This window comes from Syngnathus leptorhynchus, chromosome 3 (assembly GCF_054491065.1).
Source record: "Syngnathus leptorhynchus isolate UIUO chromosome 3, UIUO_Slep, whole genome shotgun sequence".
NCBI classification, from domain to species: Eukaryota; Metazoa; Chordata; class Actinopteri; order Syngnathiformes; family Syngnathidae; genus Syngnathus; species Syngnathus leptorhynchus.
This window is the reverse complement of record NC_141197.1, coordinates 16,929,591-16,950,040: the sequence shown is the minus strand read 5'-3', so window position 1 is coordinate 16,950,040 and position 20,450 is coordinate 16,929,591. Positions and strand designations below refer to the sequence as shown.

General features: G+C 39.1%; 1 protein-coding gene across 10 annotated transcripts in view; it reads right to left on the bottom strand.

Annotated features, from left to right (window-relative positions):
- tox3 (TOX high mobility group box family member 3) overlaps positions 1 to 20,450 on the bottom strand; it is a 75,296-nt gene that overhangs the window by 20,175 nt on the left and 34,671 nt on the right. For 5 of the 10 annotated variants that reach the window (XM_085908183.1, XM_085908182.1, XM_085908180.1 and 2 more), the window contains 2 exons: positions 15,937 to 15,977; positions 12,356 to 12,700 (listed from right to left, as the gene is read on the bottom strand). In XM_085908183.1, the coding sequence (XP_085764309.1) occupies positions 12,356 to 12,700; positions 15,937 to 15,977 (386 nt within the window). Of the gene's footprint in view, positions 1 to 12,355; positions 12,701 to 15,831; positions 15,978 to 20,450 lie in introns of all 10 variants that reach the window. The other 5 variants (XM_085908188.1, XM_085908187.1, XM_085908186.1 and 2 more) reach the window with 2 other exon arrangements.

Genomic DNA, 20,450 nt, shown 5'->3' with positions numbered 1-20,450 from the left:
GCTAGCAGCTAAATGGGGCGCCATCTTTGATCTTGCGGGGTGAGCAGCCATTGGCTGACGGCCACAAAAGAAGCTTAGGAGATGAAGAGGGCCTCAGAAATATGGTGTAGTCTTGTCACAATGACTGGTGCTAGCGCATGAACACTGAAGCTGGAGTGGCGGTGTCATGAGAGGCCTGATGGTGGGCTCTTGTTGTCTCAGCTTGAGCCCCCACGTCGTCTTCACACTGTTTGTTCCTAGAGGCTTTGAACAAACTCCAAGATGCTCTCAATGTATTTGGGACTAAGCTCATTTTGCTGCGTTTGAATGGAGCTCACTACCAAACACGGGACAACTAATTAGTCTGGGTGTCACAATATTCATGACACGGCCTTGATATCATTGTGGCCTGGTGTCGGTATAAAAGAAACAGCTTTAGCCATGTAGCTTTGTAGCGCTGTGGCTAGCAAATATCCATGTATAATTGTATAATCATGTATTTTTTTGTGGTACTAATGGTGACTCTGGTTTTACTTCTGCTAGCTTGACTGAGCAGCAAGTTACGGAATCAGAAAAACGTCCAATTACTGAAGCAACACACTCACACATGGGTCTCCCCCCGCAGTGCTATTATTGGAAAATATACCTTTTACAACAACCGTATGGAACGTGAAATAAGTCACTTTTTTCAAAGCCTGCAATGCGGGAAGTAGTAAGGAAGCACAATTCTGTCAACCTATTTTTAGTACATGCTCATTTGGAAGTCAAAGTTCAACTAGTTTTTCTATGAAGTGGGTTGCTGTGTTTGCTTTGAATGCGTCGGAGTATCATTAAGGGAGGGAAGGGGGGGGGGGACAGAATATCAATAAAAGCATTCCATTCTCATCTGTTTCTTTTTCCTTTAGTGAGACAAATCCCCAGTGCCGCTTTTGTCCTCACTGGTATTCATAGCATAAACCTGCAGCAAACATATAAGCACGACCAGTTGTTCAATCTCTATAAATCTGAAACACACAAACTGCTGAGCGACGACTCGTATATCAGTCTATTATATAGCGCCGAGCTCGACTGTATTAAACAAATTGCCCGGGCCTGCAGCTGGAAAAGAGAAGCAATATGGAGAGAGCAGAGGTTATTGTCTAATTTAAATCCTGGCAGCGTTCCCAGACCTGCGCCACATTCCAATTTGTGGCTGTGTTGCTTGGCACTCCCCGACAGAGGTCCGGCACTGCAAATACTCTCGGGCCGCTCTCCAGAAATGTGTCTTCCAAAAAGTGACAATCAACAAGTTGGCAGGGAATAAACGGCAACAGCCGGGTAAAATTAAAATGAAAGCTGCGAGAATGTACAAAATGCAGATTGTGTGACCCAACTTTTCCTGCAACTGGTTGGAAAACGTAATTGTCGCATGTTTCCAGTTCGTAACAACTTGATAACATTCCAAATGTTTTCTAATTACTGTTGTAATTCAAAAATGGTCACAAATGTGCTTTTCTAAACAACCTATCCTCACTGAAAATGTCCTTTGTCTACTCTTTCTAAAGTCAAAATATACTTTGTTGTGTTTAAAAATGTTTCAATGTTTTCATACTGTTTCATCTCACTTGATGTTATTGCCGAGTTTTGTTGAATAAAAAAAAAAAAAAAAGCTGGAAAAGACATCTGTGAACATGCAGCAGTCGCAGAATGGCTGAGTGGGCTTTTAGAGGCAATTAGCTTTTTCAAGCATTTTTTCCTTGGTGGACTATTTTGCATTCATCTGTGAGACTGACAGCAACTCGGGACATTATTAGTCAAATCTGATAAACGCTCAAATGTTCCTTCATTGTTTCCCTTTGAATACCTTCAAACAAAACATATTACCTGATTGTAAAAGGAATATTTTGATATTAAAGCAGACAATTTTGCATCTCTGCTATGATATATGGAATATGCAGAGATTTGGGTCCAAGACTTCCCTAGTGAGAGTCACATTATTGCACCAAATCTCAGGTTTCTCACATGGCCATGCGAGCTTACACATGCAGCTTGCGAGCTAATGTGATTTGGGAGGAGAGAGCCATTTTAAAGACAGAAAGAGCAAGAAAACGTACCCTACAGCATGATGGAAAAACAGTAAAATGTCAGTTAGATGATACAGTGGGATTATTTGAGACCTTTACATTGCTATTTATAGCGCTGAGACTAAATTGGTTGAAGAAGCTTCCTAGTAAACATTAAATCGAAGATTTATTTGTAGTCAGAGGGTGGAAGTGTATCAATCTGATGAGCATTGACCTACATTTGAGTGACAAACAATGTTGAATCAAGTCTCCATATTACATCGAATTCCAGATTGAATTTAATTTCACATATTATAATTCCATAATAATTATAATTTTCAGGCTGGTTTTCTGACAGTTTCATTTTTAGGACTCGGAACTTGTATCTTTTCAGCCCTGGGATGGGTAATATTTTGACGCGCAATAATAAGGCCTATAGGGTATATATTAACTCCTTCACTGCCATTGACGAGAATAGACGTCAAACATCATTTTGTACTGAGCTGGCAGCGAATGAGTTAAGACAGTAACCCTGAGAGATGAAACTGAAAACTGGAAGTGGAAATGACACAATGGAACGCTAGAACACACCACAAGACTAACAAGCTTGTGGTAAACCACTATTCGTCCATTGATTTCTCCATTGATTGGATCAAGCATGTAATTAATCCTACGGACTTGAGCTTGTCACGCACAACTGACACAATGAGCACCATTAAATTAGTGATTATGAATGAATACCATTTGCTGCACGCCCACGAACACCACCATCATTATAGAAATTGCTCTGGTTCTTCTGCTATTAGAGCGCATTGAAACAACCTTGTATGTTCTGTTGGACGTCTATTCCCCCTCCCCCCCCGGCAGTATTGATTTCCTCCTCCATCTACGCCCCCTGTTAGTGCCCTCTCCTTTACCCATCCCCCTTGTTTCTCCACTGCAAGTCGCTTTAAAAGAAAGGGACTCATTGACATTTTCTGTACTTGAGCCTTGACCCGATTTGTTGGACCAGAAGGCGAGTTTCTCTACTCACACAAATGAGGTCAGCCAGCTCATTCTTTATGGACTTCACTTTTTTATTTACACCTACAACAGAATTTTGTGAATCCTTCCTAAAGCAGTGTGGACACTTTCAACCAGGTGGATGGTCAAGAAGCCTCGGGAGCCAAACTGCACTAAGCCGATTAATCGATGTAAAAACAATGAGGAAATCTGTTAATTCAACAAGGGGGCGCCCAGCCAGAAAGGCTTAGAAATGGCTTCCCCGCTGTCATCAACTCATTTACCAACAGCCAAAGGGCAGAGTCACCCAGAATCATAGGGAAAGTTAATCTTTTTCTTTGTGGGAACAGATCAACAGTGTATAGCATTTTTTTTCTGTATCTGTGTTGTAACCCCAGACAGGCTAGTGTCACATCGGAGATGTCATGTATACAAAGTGAAAGATCAGGGACAAGAAAAGCCCACAGGATGGCCGCCAAGGTCTCTCACATCCAATGCGGTATGTAGGCATGATAAGGAAAACGCTCTCTGAACTAAAGTAGAACTGAAAGTATATAGCTGAACACAATTTGTTGGTAATTTTTCCTCACAGGAGAAAAATGGAAATAAAAATATTTAATTCCAAGGACACAGTACTAAACTGTGCTGTTATTCCAAAACAGTCTTTAAGCTTCAACGCTAATCAAAATTTTAAATCCTTTCCAATAATTATTTGACTATACATCAAAGTATATTGACATGGAATTACAGCATTATGACAACAATTCTATAATACCATAAACAAAGCAATGGAAACAGTGAGAGGTCTTAATAATGTTGAATAATTCCTTTTAATCCTATTTGGGTAATGAAGAGATTAATACAGTATGTCAATCCTATTTTTTGGCATGTTCTCCAGAAAGATGCTCTAAAAATGGTTCCCTGTCATATCAAATTGAATTAATGCAACATAAAAGAAACAAGTGTCTGCTATTTTCAAAGAAAGAAATGAATAAAATAAGGCACTTGTGCTCTGGGGTGTGATTTGTCATTGTAATTCAGTGCTCGCTCACCTACACTTAAAACATGATCCTTCTGGATTTTAATTAAGCACCAAGGTAGCTCCCAAGGGGCTCCGACTTGGCAAAGGAAACCACTTTGATTTACTACTTTGTTGTTTCTACTTGAAGCTCGCCTCTTATGAGGGAGCTGCATTGATAAATGAAAGAGCCCGAGACGTTTTCTTTCTAATTTGTTAATTAGTTCCCGTCAGTTCTTCTGGGGGGGGGGGGGGGGGGGAGATATCAAAATAGGTGAAAAAATATTGAACATGCAAGTGTCAGGCTGAATGTAACCGGCGACTGGGTATTTGCAAAAAAGTGCTTCCAGTAACTGTAGCATGAAGCTAAATAATTAATTCTATCCATCCATCCATGGTGCATTTCATAGAATGTACTGCCATACAATATAATCGTAATGTTCTCGTAAAATCAAGATACGATTATCCACCAGGTAAACAATAAGTTGATATTATGATATAATAAAACTTGTCTTCATGTGTCGTTTATCTAGCATTAAATTAAGTCAATTCGGCGGACCCAAATAATCACATTGTGACATACCAAATTATCTTCTTTGATCTATTACCACTAAATCGCTGAATCGTCACAATACTCTTCTTTGCGAGTGATATTTTCCCACACTTAGCGATACTGTACTATGACAGTTAACAACGCAATTTATTGCAAGAGGCCTGTTTTGTTTTACCACTGTAGCCAAAGCTAACAGTGTTGTATCTGTCTCTCATTACAATATATCGTGGATGGAGGCCCTGTCCTGAATATGGAACAAATGTAATATAATCCAGGTGTTCAATACTTAGCTGTTTTAACAGGCCGCATTCCCTGGAATAACTCTAGCAACACAATGTGCTTCTGATTACCTCTGTCCAATTTAGTTCTGTTGTTAATCCCCGAACAGATGTGTCGGGTAGTTTCTTAGCTCTTTTCTCAGGATGATCAACTGAGACAAGTTAAATTCTTTTGTTCAAACAACTTAGTGTTTGGGAAGAATCAAGACCAGCTTCAAGGTGAAGCGCACACAAGATGGTCAACAGCAGAACAGAACACATCTGACGGTCGGTTCCCAGAAGCAAACGGAGACTCTGTGCTATAGGGAGCGCTTAGCTTCGATTAGCTGCTGGAGCTGCTGAAGGTCACCACTGTGGAGCGGAGCAGCCAGCAGCAGGCCTTCATAAAACCATGCGGCGTATCATTATTTTCAAAGTGTTTCATTATGGACGGTTAACCTTGGCTAACTTTGACCTAACGTTGTAATCAGCTGCTAGTAATGCTTTCCAAACAGGGCGATCGGGCCGCCCCGCTCCTTGTTTATAAGCCAAGAAAAAAAACATCAAATGCACAATTTTACAGTCTGTGCAGGTATTAGGACAGTTAGCCCTAAAATAAAAAACAGTCATACCATCAAGGGCATACACTGCCAATGTCGACGCCTTCATCTGCTACTCCGCTTCATGGACGACTCCACCAGCCAAAGAAAACAACCAAGACATGCTGTGAACACTCCAAAATATTAGAAGTTGAATCAAGAATTTCATAGAGCCCCTTTTCAGCGAAATGTTAGTTGATGTTTCAGGGACTGGGCCGCCCGCCGTGCTGCACTTTCCTTTGGTAATCATACAAGTACACCAAACACCTCTCAAAGATATGACAACCCATCGGCAGATAGCGTAATAAGACATTGTTAGCTGAATTGAATGAAAGCGACACTTTTGACTGGTACGATCATTTATTTGGATTCTTCACTACTATAGTGCACCGAACCTATAGGACATTTGTCCTACCCAACAAGTCAGACTGACATCAGCCTTGGTGAATGTCTTCTCACGAGCTAGTTCTTTCTTTCTGTCTTTGTTTCTGGTTACACTTGCACAAACATAACAACAGCCACACTATCATTTCATCGTTGTGATAAAAAAATAAAAAAGCTCAATGTTCTGCCGTGGACCCATTCGTCAATTTTTATTTAAAGCTAATATTGAAGCTTCTTGCCCGATGGCCTCGAGAGATATTTGCACACCTGCTGCTTTTGTCGGTCCTTTTGAGAGCAGCCTAGTAACGCGTTGCATTATGGGAATGTGTCATGTGAGGGGAGCGGACTGGCGGTTAATTGTATTGTGCAGATAAATCATACGCAAAACACACCAGCAGCCCAGAAGGAAGAAATTCTAACCCTGTTGCTGGAAAGATAGCTTCTATTTTTTTCTAAACTACTTTTGACAGGGAACGATCCTATTCCATATTTATGATGTTATACATCTATCTTGATTAAAATCTGAATTGAAGATAAGAAGCAGAAACATTTAAAAGAATGTGAGCAATCTAACCAAGAGAATTATATGGGGAGTGAATTTATCATGGGCGGAGGGTGGGGGAAAGATCTTAAATCAAGCATGTCAAGTGAAAAGACAACTGTTTTAACACGACCCATGAGCCCATTAGGAGGATTGGATATTAGAGCTATGAAACATCCAAGTTCTGCCCCATCTGGAAAGCTTTAAAAATGGATTTGTCCTAACCACTGAAGGGACACGTACAACACTTATTGAATCAGCCAACAACTCGTGATGGACTGACTCAATTGAGGAATACTTGGGATAGAAGTAGCTGGGCAGTGAGTATTGTCCACATTTGAGATGCAGCGAGCCTGATACCAAGCCAGAGACTTTGAGGTGATAAGACCAGGACAGGGTCCTTTGGAAGCAGGATCTCAAGTCCTATACGTAACACCTGCACTTGTTTTGACCTTGTTTGATGACCACATCTGATGACAAAATCATTGTATATCAACTCTTAAAGCAAGCGTTAAACATTTACAGAACATATAAATAAAACTGAGCAATGTAGCGCTTCTTTTATGGCTACTTGGAATTACGACTATTTTTTTTTTCATTTGTGATTTGATGATCTGGGGAAAGTAATACACCGACTGAAAAGGTATTGCTAATAATTTTGAATTTTATGTTTGCCTGTCTTTAATCCTAATCTTATATATCCAGCAATTTAATGTTGAATGCACTGTGGTGACAGGAAAGTGTGGTATCCATGGCGTCTGACTTAACAAGCGCATATCTACATTGTACAAGCACACAACAGAGAGATAAGCGGTATAATATGAGCTGCAAACTGAATGCACAGCTGCGGGTTCACACGGAGGCTGGGGCGCTAATAGCACTGAGTCAACATGTGCAAACATCATTTAGAGCCTTTAAAATTTGGATTTAGGGAAGTGTTTGAAATGAGAGAGAGAGACAAAACAAGAACCATGTTATTACTTGGTGGTTTTAAACTTGGGGTGCTTCGCCGAGTTTTAAGGGTAGCCGACTTTAATTGTCGACAACTATGTTGAAGTTTAACTTTTTTTTTGCAAACAGAATAAATGCTCAAAGAATTCTGCAAACGTTTTGCTGAGATTTTTTAGTAATAGCACGAGAGCCAATTAAAACCATCTGTTAAGGGTCATTTATTGTTTAAACTACATTTATGTAAAGTAATTGAGGAGAGACAGAATTTATTCATCCATGCCTGTATGATGGACAATACCAATTTAATACTTACATGGACAATTACTTCATAGTGACTCAGACGGACAAATTTAAGACCACAACAATTTCCAAATGGGTCAGTCACTACCCCGCACATTTTTGTGGGCACCCGATTTGTAGTAAAACACTTTCATCAATGCCACTTCTCAAATCTAAGCCAACATGGGAAAGAACACAAAGCTATCCCCGTTGACAACACGATGACAAATAAAGTTGATGAACAAGCGATAGAGCAGATTTAAAGATGTGTGCTCCGCCCTGAACGCTGAGTAAACAAGAGTCGTTGTTGTGAGGTTTTTTTTATTTAACAAGCTACAATGTCAGAATTAAAGAGCGGTTTGGGTATTGGACTATTCCACTGCCTGTTCTTTTTTTTTTTTGGCGCCTCTCTCAAATCTGTCTTATAAAACACAAGTTATGTTTTACAACTCAATCAATATTTTAGAAAGAGTACAAAGAGTACGATGTTTCAAAAAAAAAATCAAATGTATCAAAATAGGTGATCCTGCAAATCAACAACAAACAAACTAATTTCAGAAAATAAATTGGTCAGTTTGACTGTTTATACATGAACGGTTAGCAGTATCAAAGCCTCTGTCGTCAACATAGTTCTCAGCTTCATAGTACTGCGGCGATGACGAGGCACTAAAAATAAACCCTCTCTCATCTCAGTGGGGAAAATTGGGTGTTTAATAAATCTGGCAAACTACAGTTCCTGACAGCCTACAATTAAAAGGCTGTACCCCCAAAAAAATAAAAAAAATAAACAGCATCAACTATTCACATCTTGTACAATTACACATTTTACACGTACCCTGGAGTCCTATCTGTCAACGGTGGGCCTTGAAAAAACAGCTTGTGAGGTCACACACATACACGTATCCATACACACACACTCATGTACACACACATAAACACATGCTTCCCGGGCACACAGTTTAGGTTGTGTTTGGATATGTTTAGAATGTGTGTGATGAAATGGCACCAGCTGTGTACACTAGAGGGATGCACAAGCTCCACCAGGCGAAGCTTTAACCCGTTCCATGCTTACTGTGCAGAAGGCGGGACAAAGGACACAATGAGAGTAGGGAGGGAAGGGGAGGGAGGGGGGTAGAGCTTTTGCAACTATTCAGTGTCAGGATCAGTTTCTTTTTACAGACCCAGTAAATGCCTCAGGTAATTACAGCTGCAACCCTTCAACTGACTGTTTTTTTCCCATAGTTTAAACATGAGTGACTCGAGATGCTCATTAGTTGCTTAAAAAAAAAAAAAATGCATAATTGTAAAAAATGCAATTTGCACATGTAATGTTCTAGGCTACTAAGAACATAAAATAGATTAATTTAGAAGCCAGAGGAGCCCACCAGACATAATGTCATATGTAAGGTAATACAGTACTACAAAAAGCATACCGTATTGAACGGATTACTCAAAATGAGGCATGGTATAAACAACAATTACAATTGGGGTGAAGAATGGTCTGCAGGACCTCTTGGCATAGCAGGACAGATTTTATTCAAGGGGAGAAAAAAAAACAGACTGCTGCAGTGAAGTGGAGACTGGAGTGTAATACTGCCCTACAACAGGGTAAGCTATGTTTTTTTCATTCTCATTTATCACTGTCTGTACTTAAATATTACTGTGGAGCTTCAATTTTATTGTAGAGGAGATTGAATGAAGCGAGAAAATGGGCTACTGCACCTTGTGGAGTAGCTGGAGTGGACATTTTCAATGTCCGGAACTGCTGTGCAGGAACAGGGTAAGCTAAAGTTAGCATACATAATTTGGTTATTTCTAGCAACGGCATTTCAAATGTTAGCTAGTAAGCTAACAGAAGCACAGTACATGTCTTGCCACATTCACTCAAATTTGACAATAATATGTCAATGTTATTCAGATACTGAGGAAAGCAACACAAAAGACAAAGTGCCGTATCCAGATCTAATGTACAGCAACAAGGTAGTAAGCTAATGTTAGCGTATGCATTGTTATTCATCATTTCTCGTCACGTATCCCCAAATGTTACAACAACAATTCTATTGTGCCAATGTTTTTTCTTTCATCATCTCTTAAACACCAAAGTTGTTTTACGTCTGTCCATATGTTTTAGCACTGGTGGAATTCCTGTTGGTTTGAGTATTAGCACCAGAGCAGGTGAAGAGTTTGCAAGAACATCTGTTGGTAATTTCAATCTCTCTGTGCCTGGAGGCAATGAAATCCCACACTAAATGGATACTGTATCTGAAACATTATTAAGGAAGAAAAAACAGAAGGGAGGCAGACCAGATGGTCATAAATCTGAGGGATACACTGGGTCCCTTTTTCATGAAAGCATTTAGGTTGATCAAATTCTGCTTTTACAAATACCAAAAAGCCAGACAAACCCAAATAGCTCCTTGTCTTCTATTCAGTGCTGAGATTTACATGTGTAAACCGCATAACCTTCGCTGTCTCCCATCACGCGCATTACACGGCATCGGACAAATAAACACTGGATGCGTGGAAATAAAAGTCCAGTGTGCTCATTTAAAGCTTTTCCAAACATTGGAAGCAGCTCTGTTACTGACTGCAACCTTGTGTTACTTCATGTAATCCAAAATTGCAATAAAATTAAAAAACGTGAGTCACAAGGCTGAGTCAGCAATTTAACAACCAATCAGTGAAGTAATAATGTCAACACCTGACAGTAAAGGCAACAGAATAAATCTGAGTAGAATGGAACTTCTGAGGTCAAAAACAATCATTTTTTTAAATTATTTTTTTAAGAGAAGTTTCATACTTTTGACATTCTGGTTATGAATTTTTGCCCAGCCCTCCTTTTTTGGAGTTTCATGTTCTCCTCTTACATGCTTAGTTTATAGACTGAATGATGAAATTCCCTCATTCAATTGAAAGCATTTTACAGACTCACTATTCATCTGTGTAAAATCGTAGCTTGATCAGCCTCCATCTCATCTCTATTAATTATAACTTGAGCGCCTAATTAACTCTGTGTCACTCGTTTGGCTTTTTCTGTCCATTAAAAAAAAATAAAAGAACCTCCCATGTCTCCAAAACTGCTTCTGTGTCGAGTACGTTTTTGTTCTTTTACTCAAGAACCTGTCAGGTTGCATAAATAGATTTAATTGAGCGATGCATAACACCAACTGACTGCAAGTGCTTGGCAAAGTGAGAAATAAACAGCGGGTGAGTTTGAATGATGCATGAAAACGAGAGCATGCGCCCATCATGCATCATCTCCCTTCCCATCATAACTCTTTTAACGTTGTTTTCAATTAGCTGTTACTGACGATTACACTTGACCTGAGGAATTTAGGAGTCAACCAAGGTATCAAGCCAAATCAAAGAAGCGTTCTCTAGGGGCTGATGAAGACATGATGAAATTGGGCACATATGACAAGTTGGTCACAATGGAGATGATGAAACAGTGCGACAAAGCCGGCAACTTTTTTTTTTTTTAATGTAGCTGGAGAGGCAAAATAAATCTGATAACTTGGGGGCAAAGGAGGGGCATTGTTTGGACAACAACAAAAACAGTTGGGGGATTATTTATTTTTTTATCGGGGTGATGTATCACCACCACTACAATGCTGACATATTGTGAGAAAAAAAAAATGTAGGGCTTACATAACATTGTGGGGCTAATGAACAGAGTACAACTCTCTGGAGATGCTTATCAAGCAGGCAGTGAGGTGATTCTTGGAAATTGTCGTGTTAATGGACAACATCACATGGTCGCTTATAATTTGCATTTGGAAACATAGCTGATGAGATATGGTGGTTAAAATATGTTTTGGATGGGTATGAGAATCAGTTATGTGATTGTTAAGAATTTGGTTTGTTTTGAAATTGAAGTACACGACTTGGCTGTTGATGTATTCGTAACAAGAAGCAACATGACATTTACTGAAAATGCCAAAAACTGTAGTGGCTTAGTAAAGTTTCACACCTAAGTACTAATACAATTTGACATGCTGTTTAGTTTACAACTGAGTTGGCAACACAATGTTGTACTCAAGTCCAAACTGCCTGCAGTCAATCACTAATCAATAATAAGACAGTAGAAAAGTCAAAATTATGAGGTAGGAGGAGAAGAAAAGTGCAACAGTAACAACCTTGTGTCCCACCATTGTTTCATTTTTTTTTCTTACGATTTTTTAAGGGATACCTTAACTTGTGCAAAGCAGTCGACTGGGAAAAGAAAGATAATCCCGATATTGAATTATTTCAGAGTACTACTATATTATCTTAAAAAAACATCTTAGAGTAAAAAATGTATAAGATAAACTATTTCTGAAGAATAATTTTACATTTTGTGGAAAAAACTGAAATACTATTTACTGCAGCAACTACTACAGTACTGATCAGATTTGATCTTGCATTATTTAAGGTTGACCAAAGTATGCCTTTGGCCTCTAAAAATATTTGCAAGAGAAGATTGTTTATTTTATGGCTTTACGGTCCATTTTTGCAGCAATAAGAAGTCAATGCCTCCTGTGCGCTTGTTTCCTAATTCGTGATGTCATTCATTAAGTTTGATCTTGGCAGATTTTAACACGCTGCACCAAAGTCTGTTCAAAAGTTTGCTTATAAGTGAATCAACCGAGTAGATTTCAGTCTAATGGGGTGAGATGAAGATCAGAAAAGAAATACTGTACATGTTGGAAGTCGGTTTGCAAGAGGTGCACGCTGATGTTAGGGTTATCATCTCCAAACAAGACCTCCTCACCTTGTTGAAGTTGTAGTATCCCAAACAGTGGGAGAAATCCAGATTCGCTGGTTCTCCAGGAATAGAATTTCCACCGGCATTGGGGTAAAAACGTACATCCATGGCAAAAAGATGAGAGGGGGGGTCGCGCGGCTGTGGCGCACCGGGGTACGGGGTGCTGTGCTCAGCTTTAAAATCCAAAGCGCACCGGGGGGAGCCTGGTGGTGGAGGTGGTGGTACTCGTAGTAGTTGTAGTAAAAGTGGAAGTTGGATTATCCCTCTTCTGCGCGCAAGGAATCCTTGCAGGAAAGCTGTAAGAAGGTGCCCCTCATGGAGCGCCAGTGGCCGAGCATGTACGCGCAGCTGCTGGATACAAAAGACCGGCAGGGAGCGAGTGAGCGAACGGGCGGGCGGGCGAGTGAGCGAAGCTCAAGTGAGCGCGGGTCCACCTCCTTCCTACTACTTCTTCTCCAGCTCCTTCTCACGTGCACTCATTAAAAGTTAAAAGTTAGTCCATTTCCACGCGAGTAGATGCAATTAGGCGGAGCTAGATTGTTTTAAGACACGCGTGAGTGGAAGTGATGCGTATTCGGTAAAGACTGGCTGCACGCACACAACCAAAGGAAAACAAGGTAAAGTGTGCGCAGGAGACCAAGACACGCCCATGCTAAAAGACTGGCAACATATATTGATGATTAACGTGGAAAAAAAATTGAAAAAAAGGGAAAACAAATCATGATTTGTCACTATTTACTATATGGGTAGTTCTCAGAAAGTGTGGTCCATATGCATGAAACGCAGGTTTACTTTGATGCTTATGATTTTTTTCCTTTCATAATCAATCTTTCACGTCTTAGAATATTGCAGACATACAGCAGAGATAAAAGAACCAATTTGAGATTTATGATTTTTTTGCGTGAATGCATTTTGACTGACAAAAAAATGTGTGATGGCCACTTCCCATTGGTGACATGACAATTAACACACTTTCTCCACTTAAAACAAAACAGGCAGAATTTCAATGCAAAAAAATCCTACTGTTTAATTGAGTCCCAATTGTCCACAATTCATGAGACAGCCAAAAATGTTGCCCCATTTCTTCCACAAGTGACACTCACTGCTATCTACTACCGTAACTTACTGTACTTATGACATGTGTTGAAACTAGTTTCACGTATAGACATTGGACATTTTACATTTTATGTGTTAAATTTGTGTACATCCAGCTGCAAGTTTTTGTTGCTTCTTTTTTTTTTTTTTTAATTGTCAGTCATTGACAATTAGATTGCATTTTAGCTAATGCTAACAATTTATCTCTGCGCACATGCCAATATTTTTTGTCATATACGAGTCGTTTCACTACAAAGTTCTGCAAACATTAATAATACATTGTGTTAAGAAATAGGTTGCTCCTCTGAGGAGTAACAGAATTTTCGTTCTTGCGTGTTTTAATAAATAGGTCAGCGCTTTTCAACAGCAGTGTAATCCAACATTTGATGTGAGATGAAGGTGATAAAACATAAAATGTACTTTATATTCACTTTTTACACAACCAGTCGGCAGCTGGCGAGAGAAGTTAACATAGCGGACGACATCTTCACTCAGTGCTCCTTCTTGTCAAATAAACTGGATTTACAACCTTGCTATTTACTCCTATGCGGTGTTTTTCAAACAGGGCTCTTTCAGTGAGGTTGTCACATTTGGCTCTGTCAGGGAGCAAAAGAGGTGCGAATAAACATGGAAATCAATGGCGTCGTCCTTGAATGTGATACATGCGCAAAGCTTTGTGTTTGTGTTTGGTTTGCAAAATGTCAAAAGTGTCTGTCCATACAAAACAACAAATCTTTTGTTGGAAATCCATCCAACTGTACAGTATATGGGAGACCGTGTATCTGTGTGACTGAAAGATTTTCTTGGAGCTTTTTACAAATTTTTCAAGCCGTGTCAACATTCTTGATGGAGTCTATGCACCCACTCTACCTGTCATCCACTCTCAACAATGTCATAAACACACTTATTTTGACATGTATTGCACCTTTTTCAACACAGTGTCAAAGTTGATGCAGCTCCCCTTTGACTAACAAATCTAAATAAAAGTCACAAAACTTTTATTTCAGGCCTTCAGAAACGTTTTAGGCCATCAAAACATCTTCTGTGGAGCGCTAAAACACCTTTGCGTTACGCTTTAATCAATAACTGCAAGACTGTTTTCATGTTTTTGGTGCTTAATATAACATACATGTAAATAAATGCAAAAATGTTTACAAAATGAGTGAAGTGGTGTGTGACTTGAATCATCTAAGTTAGTTTTGCATTTTTACAATGAGCATGCCTTAAAGGGTTAAAGCGCCACAACAAAAATGCTAATTAGCATTAGCATTATGTTAGCAGGGTGTTTCTTCAGTTTGGGTTTTTTTAATGCATATACGTAAGGTGTCATTTGTTTTGTTTTATGTCTAGTCTGACAAAACTTCAATTGGGAGTGGCATTAAATAGCTTGAAGTTACAATTTTGATCAATTATTCACTATTTGCCATATTGCTGTGTGCTGAGTTTAGTTTACTGCCACCGTCAAGCGCTTGTATCCTAAGTCTGTGCTCTACTCAGGCGATGACCGTCACGGCTACCTGGTCATGTGACCTTGACAGCAAGTGGCAAAATGGCCGACCCCGAGATGGATAAAAACAGGAAAGATTGGCTGCTTAATTCATATTCCACAAATGCGATTTTAATTGCGATACCATGTTTAGAGTTAGGGGGGAATTAGTATTGTAAAGAAAATTTTGACTTGACTTCATCTTCAATCAACAATAATCGGTGGAAAATGTTTTTTCAAGAGACTCCGAATATTCACTTCACCATTGGAATAATTGATTCTAAAAAATCTTTGATAGTGACAGCCCTATTTTGCAAATGCAAATGTAATCAAACCAAAAACTAATCAAATCAATCAAGTTTTTAGTTCTTATATCTTTTTGTTTCATCTAATAGCAGAATTCATGCGCAAAATCAACTCACTCATAGTTTTGTTGCCTTTCTGAGTATATTGTACAAACCAGAGAAGCCAATGAAAGTGAGCGCAGTGTGTGTTGGCATGTTTGCAACCGTCTGCGAGCGTAATCAATGTGGTACAGTGTGCTGCTGTGCTCCAGGCAGATAATCCCCATTTGAACGCTCTCCAACCTCCTTGCTCGGGAGATGGTCAACAATCCGGAAGTGTCGCCAAGAAATGTGCTTTGTAATTACGGACACATTGATGTTGGCCTACATGCAAAACGTGTTCTCGTTTGATATCGTTTCCCTACACCCGTACGCAGAAGCAAGCAGTGCTACACATGCAGATACGCCCACCCAATCAAATCCCATTCAAGTGACACATAAAACATCCCACGCCGTCTCCCACGCAGGATACATCAGATAAGCAAGCTTCCACTCTATGTTTGCTTATTGGATGTTGTGTTGGCCACATGACACAATCTTTTTTTTATTTTTCGCACCTTATTCCATGTTTTTTTTTTATTGTTGTTTAGCAGTGCAACCAGCCGGTGGAATTAATTTCCTTTTCTCTCCTCTGCTTTTTGGAAAAAATGAAGATGAGTTACCCGTCTCCACCATATGTCATTTCCTCCGAGGCCTGGCATCACTGAAACGACATGAAAACAAATTATCATCATCTGCCGACTCCTGCTCGCCTGCATTTAAAGCTGAGCAGCGTGATTAGGCCCGCTTGTAAGAAAGTAATAACTGCAAAAGTAATTAATTATCTTAAGAATGTTGTTGATTGTTGATTCCGTGCAACACCTCATGAATTGCTCTTCAAACTTAGACAATAAAAAATAATTTGACACTGGTTGTATTTACCACGGCAGACAACAATCATGATTATTGTGACTTTTTAAGACGTTGAAAGCTAAGCAATATGGTTTGGGCTAAAATTTGGAGTACCACTATGAAGGGACGATATTGTGTCACAGTTTTCCCCACAAAAACCTTCCAAAAACCAAAAATCTGGTTCTTTGTTCGTTCAGGTCTCTTGAGATTGTTGAATTCTTGAACATGTGACGTCTCATTTGACTGTCGTGACATATTTTGCTTCAATTGCAACGTTTACGAAATTCATCGTTTCCAAAGTATTTTTTATTAATATAAAATCCTGCACAATGGATTCTGGTCTTTTTACTGCACTCCGAGAAACATATTGATCCACAAGGGGGCAATTTCTAATGTCGGAAGATATTGCAGTAATAAAGAAGTTTAATGACTTTTTTTCGAGCCAATAATGTTAGTGCTTTTCTTTTCAGTATTAATATGAAAAGCTCACCTCAAGCTCACCTAAAACCAATGCAGAAAATGTAAGTTAACCCTCTGTTTAGGTCATAGGTGTCAAACCTAAGGCTGGGGGCAGATATGGCCCGCCAAATCATTTTATGTGGCCTGCAAAGACAATTGTGCATCGACTTTTGAAAAATAGAAAAATTGCAAAAATAATTATTCATCTTTTTAAAAATATTTAAACAAAACTAGTTATTCAAAACTGTTTCTCATGAACAGCATTTCCAGGGCCAATTAGTTTAAAGGAAATATTGTTTTAATTTATTATTATTTAAAATGTTAAACTTCCCAGATGTCTAAATGACATCTGTGGTCAAAATATTCCATAATGACAAAATATCTTCATACTATGATTCGAAACAGTCATCTTAATCTATGTAACATTTTATGGTCAAAATATTACAAAATAACAAAATATCTATATACTTGTCACACTGTAGTTCAAATCCCATATTTTATTTTGGAGGGGGGTGTTCCGTTTGTATTTTTAATCAATGTTTAACAATGTCTGGTTGCTTGCCGCTTTTCATATTGGTTACACTCCAAGTATAAATGAAGTCCGAATGCAAAACCCAAAGAGGGTCCTAAAGGGATTTCGTTGTGTTGCCGTAAAATGATTTCCATATTGGCCTTCAGTGGCCAATAAGGAGCAAGGACTGCACAATGACAAATGTGCAGGAGACTTCATTACATTACTCCCAATTAAATATCCGTCCTCAGTCACGTTAGTCATCTTAGCGGTCGCCATTCATACTAATTAGTGCTCGTCTTGCGTGCTGGAAGGAGGACATTTCAATATCCTATTAAGCCATTCCAAGATAGAGCTTTTGATTGACGTTCAATTTAAAACCCGGGAGAGGATTGAATCGTGCTTCACTTTTTCCTTTTAATAATTTGAGTTTTTTTTAAGGAGTTCAAGTTGTGATATTTCACACTGTGATAAATCCATTACTTGTGCTTACATCTGATTTATACTGCTTTTTTTTCTATGTTAAACTGCAGCCGTTTTGAACCATTCGCTTTTCATAAGCATATCAAATCAAAACCATCACGTTGAACAGATACTTGGATGCGAGTCTTTATTCCGTGTTGCAGTTTTGGTGTTGGGAAAGAATTGTGTGAAATTTTAATGATTTGCTGATTTATAAAGCGGTGTAAAGTGACTCCGCTGAGCTGTAGTTCACTCTCAGAACATAAATTAAAAGCACATGCAAGCGCACACACACACAGACACACAATGTCTAAAATATTTATTCCATTGCCACCAAACATTAATTAGCTTACATTTTGACAGTACATCTGTTATTGCAGAAACGTTGGCTCGCGAGGAAACATGATATGAGTCTCCTGTGGTTGTGTACGTACTCTAAATGGTGCGCTGTAATGAGTTTTTAATAATGAAATTTCAATGTGGGATGATTAATAGCTCTCAGCTACAACAGTCAATTATTCTGTAGGAAAACATTTCTTTGTATACTTAATGGAAAGAACAAGGAGAAAACAAGTTTTTTTTTCTTGCATATACAACTGAAAATGAGGATCCTAAGAAAATTGAGATTATGAAGTGATCATTTTTAAATCCTATCAGGTTGTTTTAAAGACCCGCTGAGATACCCTTGACCACCCTGTGGCCCCCCCAAGAAAAAAAATCCTAGCGCCGGCAGTGCCTCTGATGAAGTTCTATTTTAGCAGTGTGTTTTGGGTCATTATCTTGCTTGTCCAGTCAGTTTGAATTTTTTTATGCTGTTTTGTTGCAATCAGCACAAGTGACTGTTTCTTGAACACATATATATTGGACACAGTCAGTCACACATTCTAGTGTTTCAATACTTTTGCTCACAAATTGTTAAACTGGAACTGTTGACGTAAAAACCGACCATAATAAAAATAAAGAAATTGGCCTCACCATTGGACTGCTTTTTTAGAGGTGTGTAAGTGTGATGTAATCATCACAGTGCATTACAGCATAAAAAAAGGCGGCAAAGCGGCTTTAACGAGTCCTATTTATGCCGCATACGTTTTGTGTAATCACAGTAATGACGCCGACGTCTCTGTAGTATCAAAGACAGGTTATTCTATTTGATCCACTGTGGCCCGGCTCACAAATGCCTGTCGCCGGCCATATTCCCGCGTTTATATCATGGGAGGAGGACTCCTCATGCATATGTATGCCCTCCAGCTCAACTGAATACTCAGCATGAAATGAAATAGCGCGCCCCTTAGACAAATCGAAATCTACATATGGCCCGATGCATACAAATGGATACAGGCAGAACCTGCAGGGTCCTTCAAACAGTCTCCATATCTGATATGAAGAAATAGCTTGTTGTGTTATTTTTTAATGTGCTCACTTTTTATCTGTTGTGTTTCTCTGTTTGGGTGGCAATAAAAGACGTTTTAGATAGGCAGGCGGCGGACAAAAAAAAAAAAAAAAAAAGGACATTTTGCCAATGCACATTTACAGACAATCGTGTTTCTTGGCCAGCAATCACATCAGACTCAGAGCATCGAGACAGACACTATGAACACAGTGCACTTTTCCCAGCTACATTAAAATAACTGCATTTTCGCTTCCATGCTCCAATAACTGAAGAAAGGAGCTTGATTTGTTTTCCCCCATGGCTGCAAATCTCATTTTTATAGCAGCCCGATATTATGTGCAAACCAATTCCAAATCCACTTTTCCAGTCTACTTTTCCATTATCACAATAAAATTGCAGCTCTTTTTTTCTTCTTTTTTTTTTCCACAACGACTGAATGTTGAAACACATTAAAACGGCTCAGAGAATAGCCTTCCCCTCTTGAACGTTGTCTTTTGAATTAAATGTCAACAAAGGTGTCAAACTAAATGTAACCTCATCTCTGACTGAATATAAACGTGCCACTCTTCTGCCATAGATGAGATGTCCATCGCAAAGAGAGCGGGGCTCATCTGCGTGCTCATAAATTAATGAGAGAGTGTCAGCACTTGAGTGACACATCTTTGATTTGCAGCAAAAAGTTCATTTCAATCTCTGCTGTAATTCCTCACGGCATCTCACCCCCCCCCCCACCGCAATCATTCAGGGAGAAAAGTAATATGCCGACATCTAATAAAGTGAAACTTATTTGCTAATGTAAGCCGAAGCAGAATCAAGGCGACGTAGCGTAATTTAAATCAACCTCATTTAACGAGTCAAAACAAATTGCTGATGGCGCTGATGATAATATTTCTCTAATATAATTGATTTCTGCTGCTTAATTATGCCAGAATGTATGCAGGGGGCTTACTATGTATTATTTTTCACAATATAAAACAGTTTCCAGGAATCTAACAACATATGTGTGATTTTTAATTTTTTTCCAAAATACCACCAAGACTCAAGAAATATTGTATAATTGACCCTTTTTTTTTCCAGGCTGGTATTGTCTCATGCAAATAAACCACTGCTCACCTCACTTGCTCTACAACTAACTGAAGACGAGTACAGGTTTGGTTACCATGACGATATGAGCTACGACTAGTCCAGAATGAAAAAGGAAGTGCATCAAGGTTTGCTTTATGGAAGCAGCTTGGCTTGGCTCGCCTAATGGGCTTATGCTAAAATAAGGGTACCAGGGCTCCAGAATGTACCATCAAATCTGGAAAAAAATAAAATACAAGATGGCGATTTTTTTTAAAACTAGTTCTCACTACGACTAACTAGTCCAGAATTAAAAGGGAAAATGGACGCGCAAAATGGTTTGCCTTATGGAAGCAGCTTGGCTTGGCTCGCCAAATCAGCCTATGCTAGGCTAAGGGTAC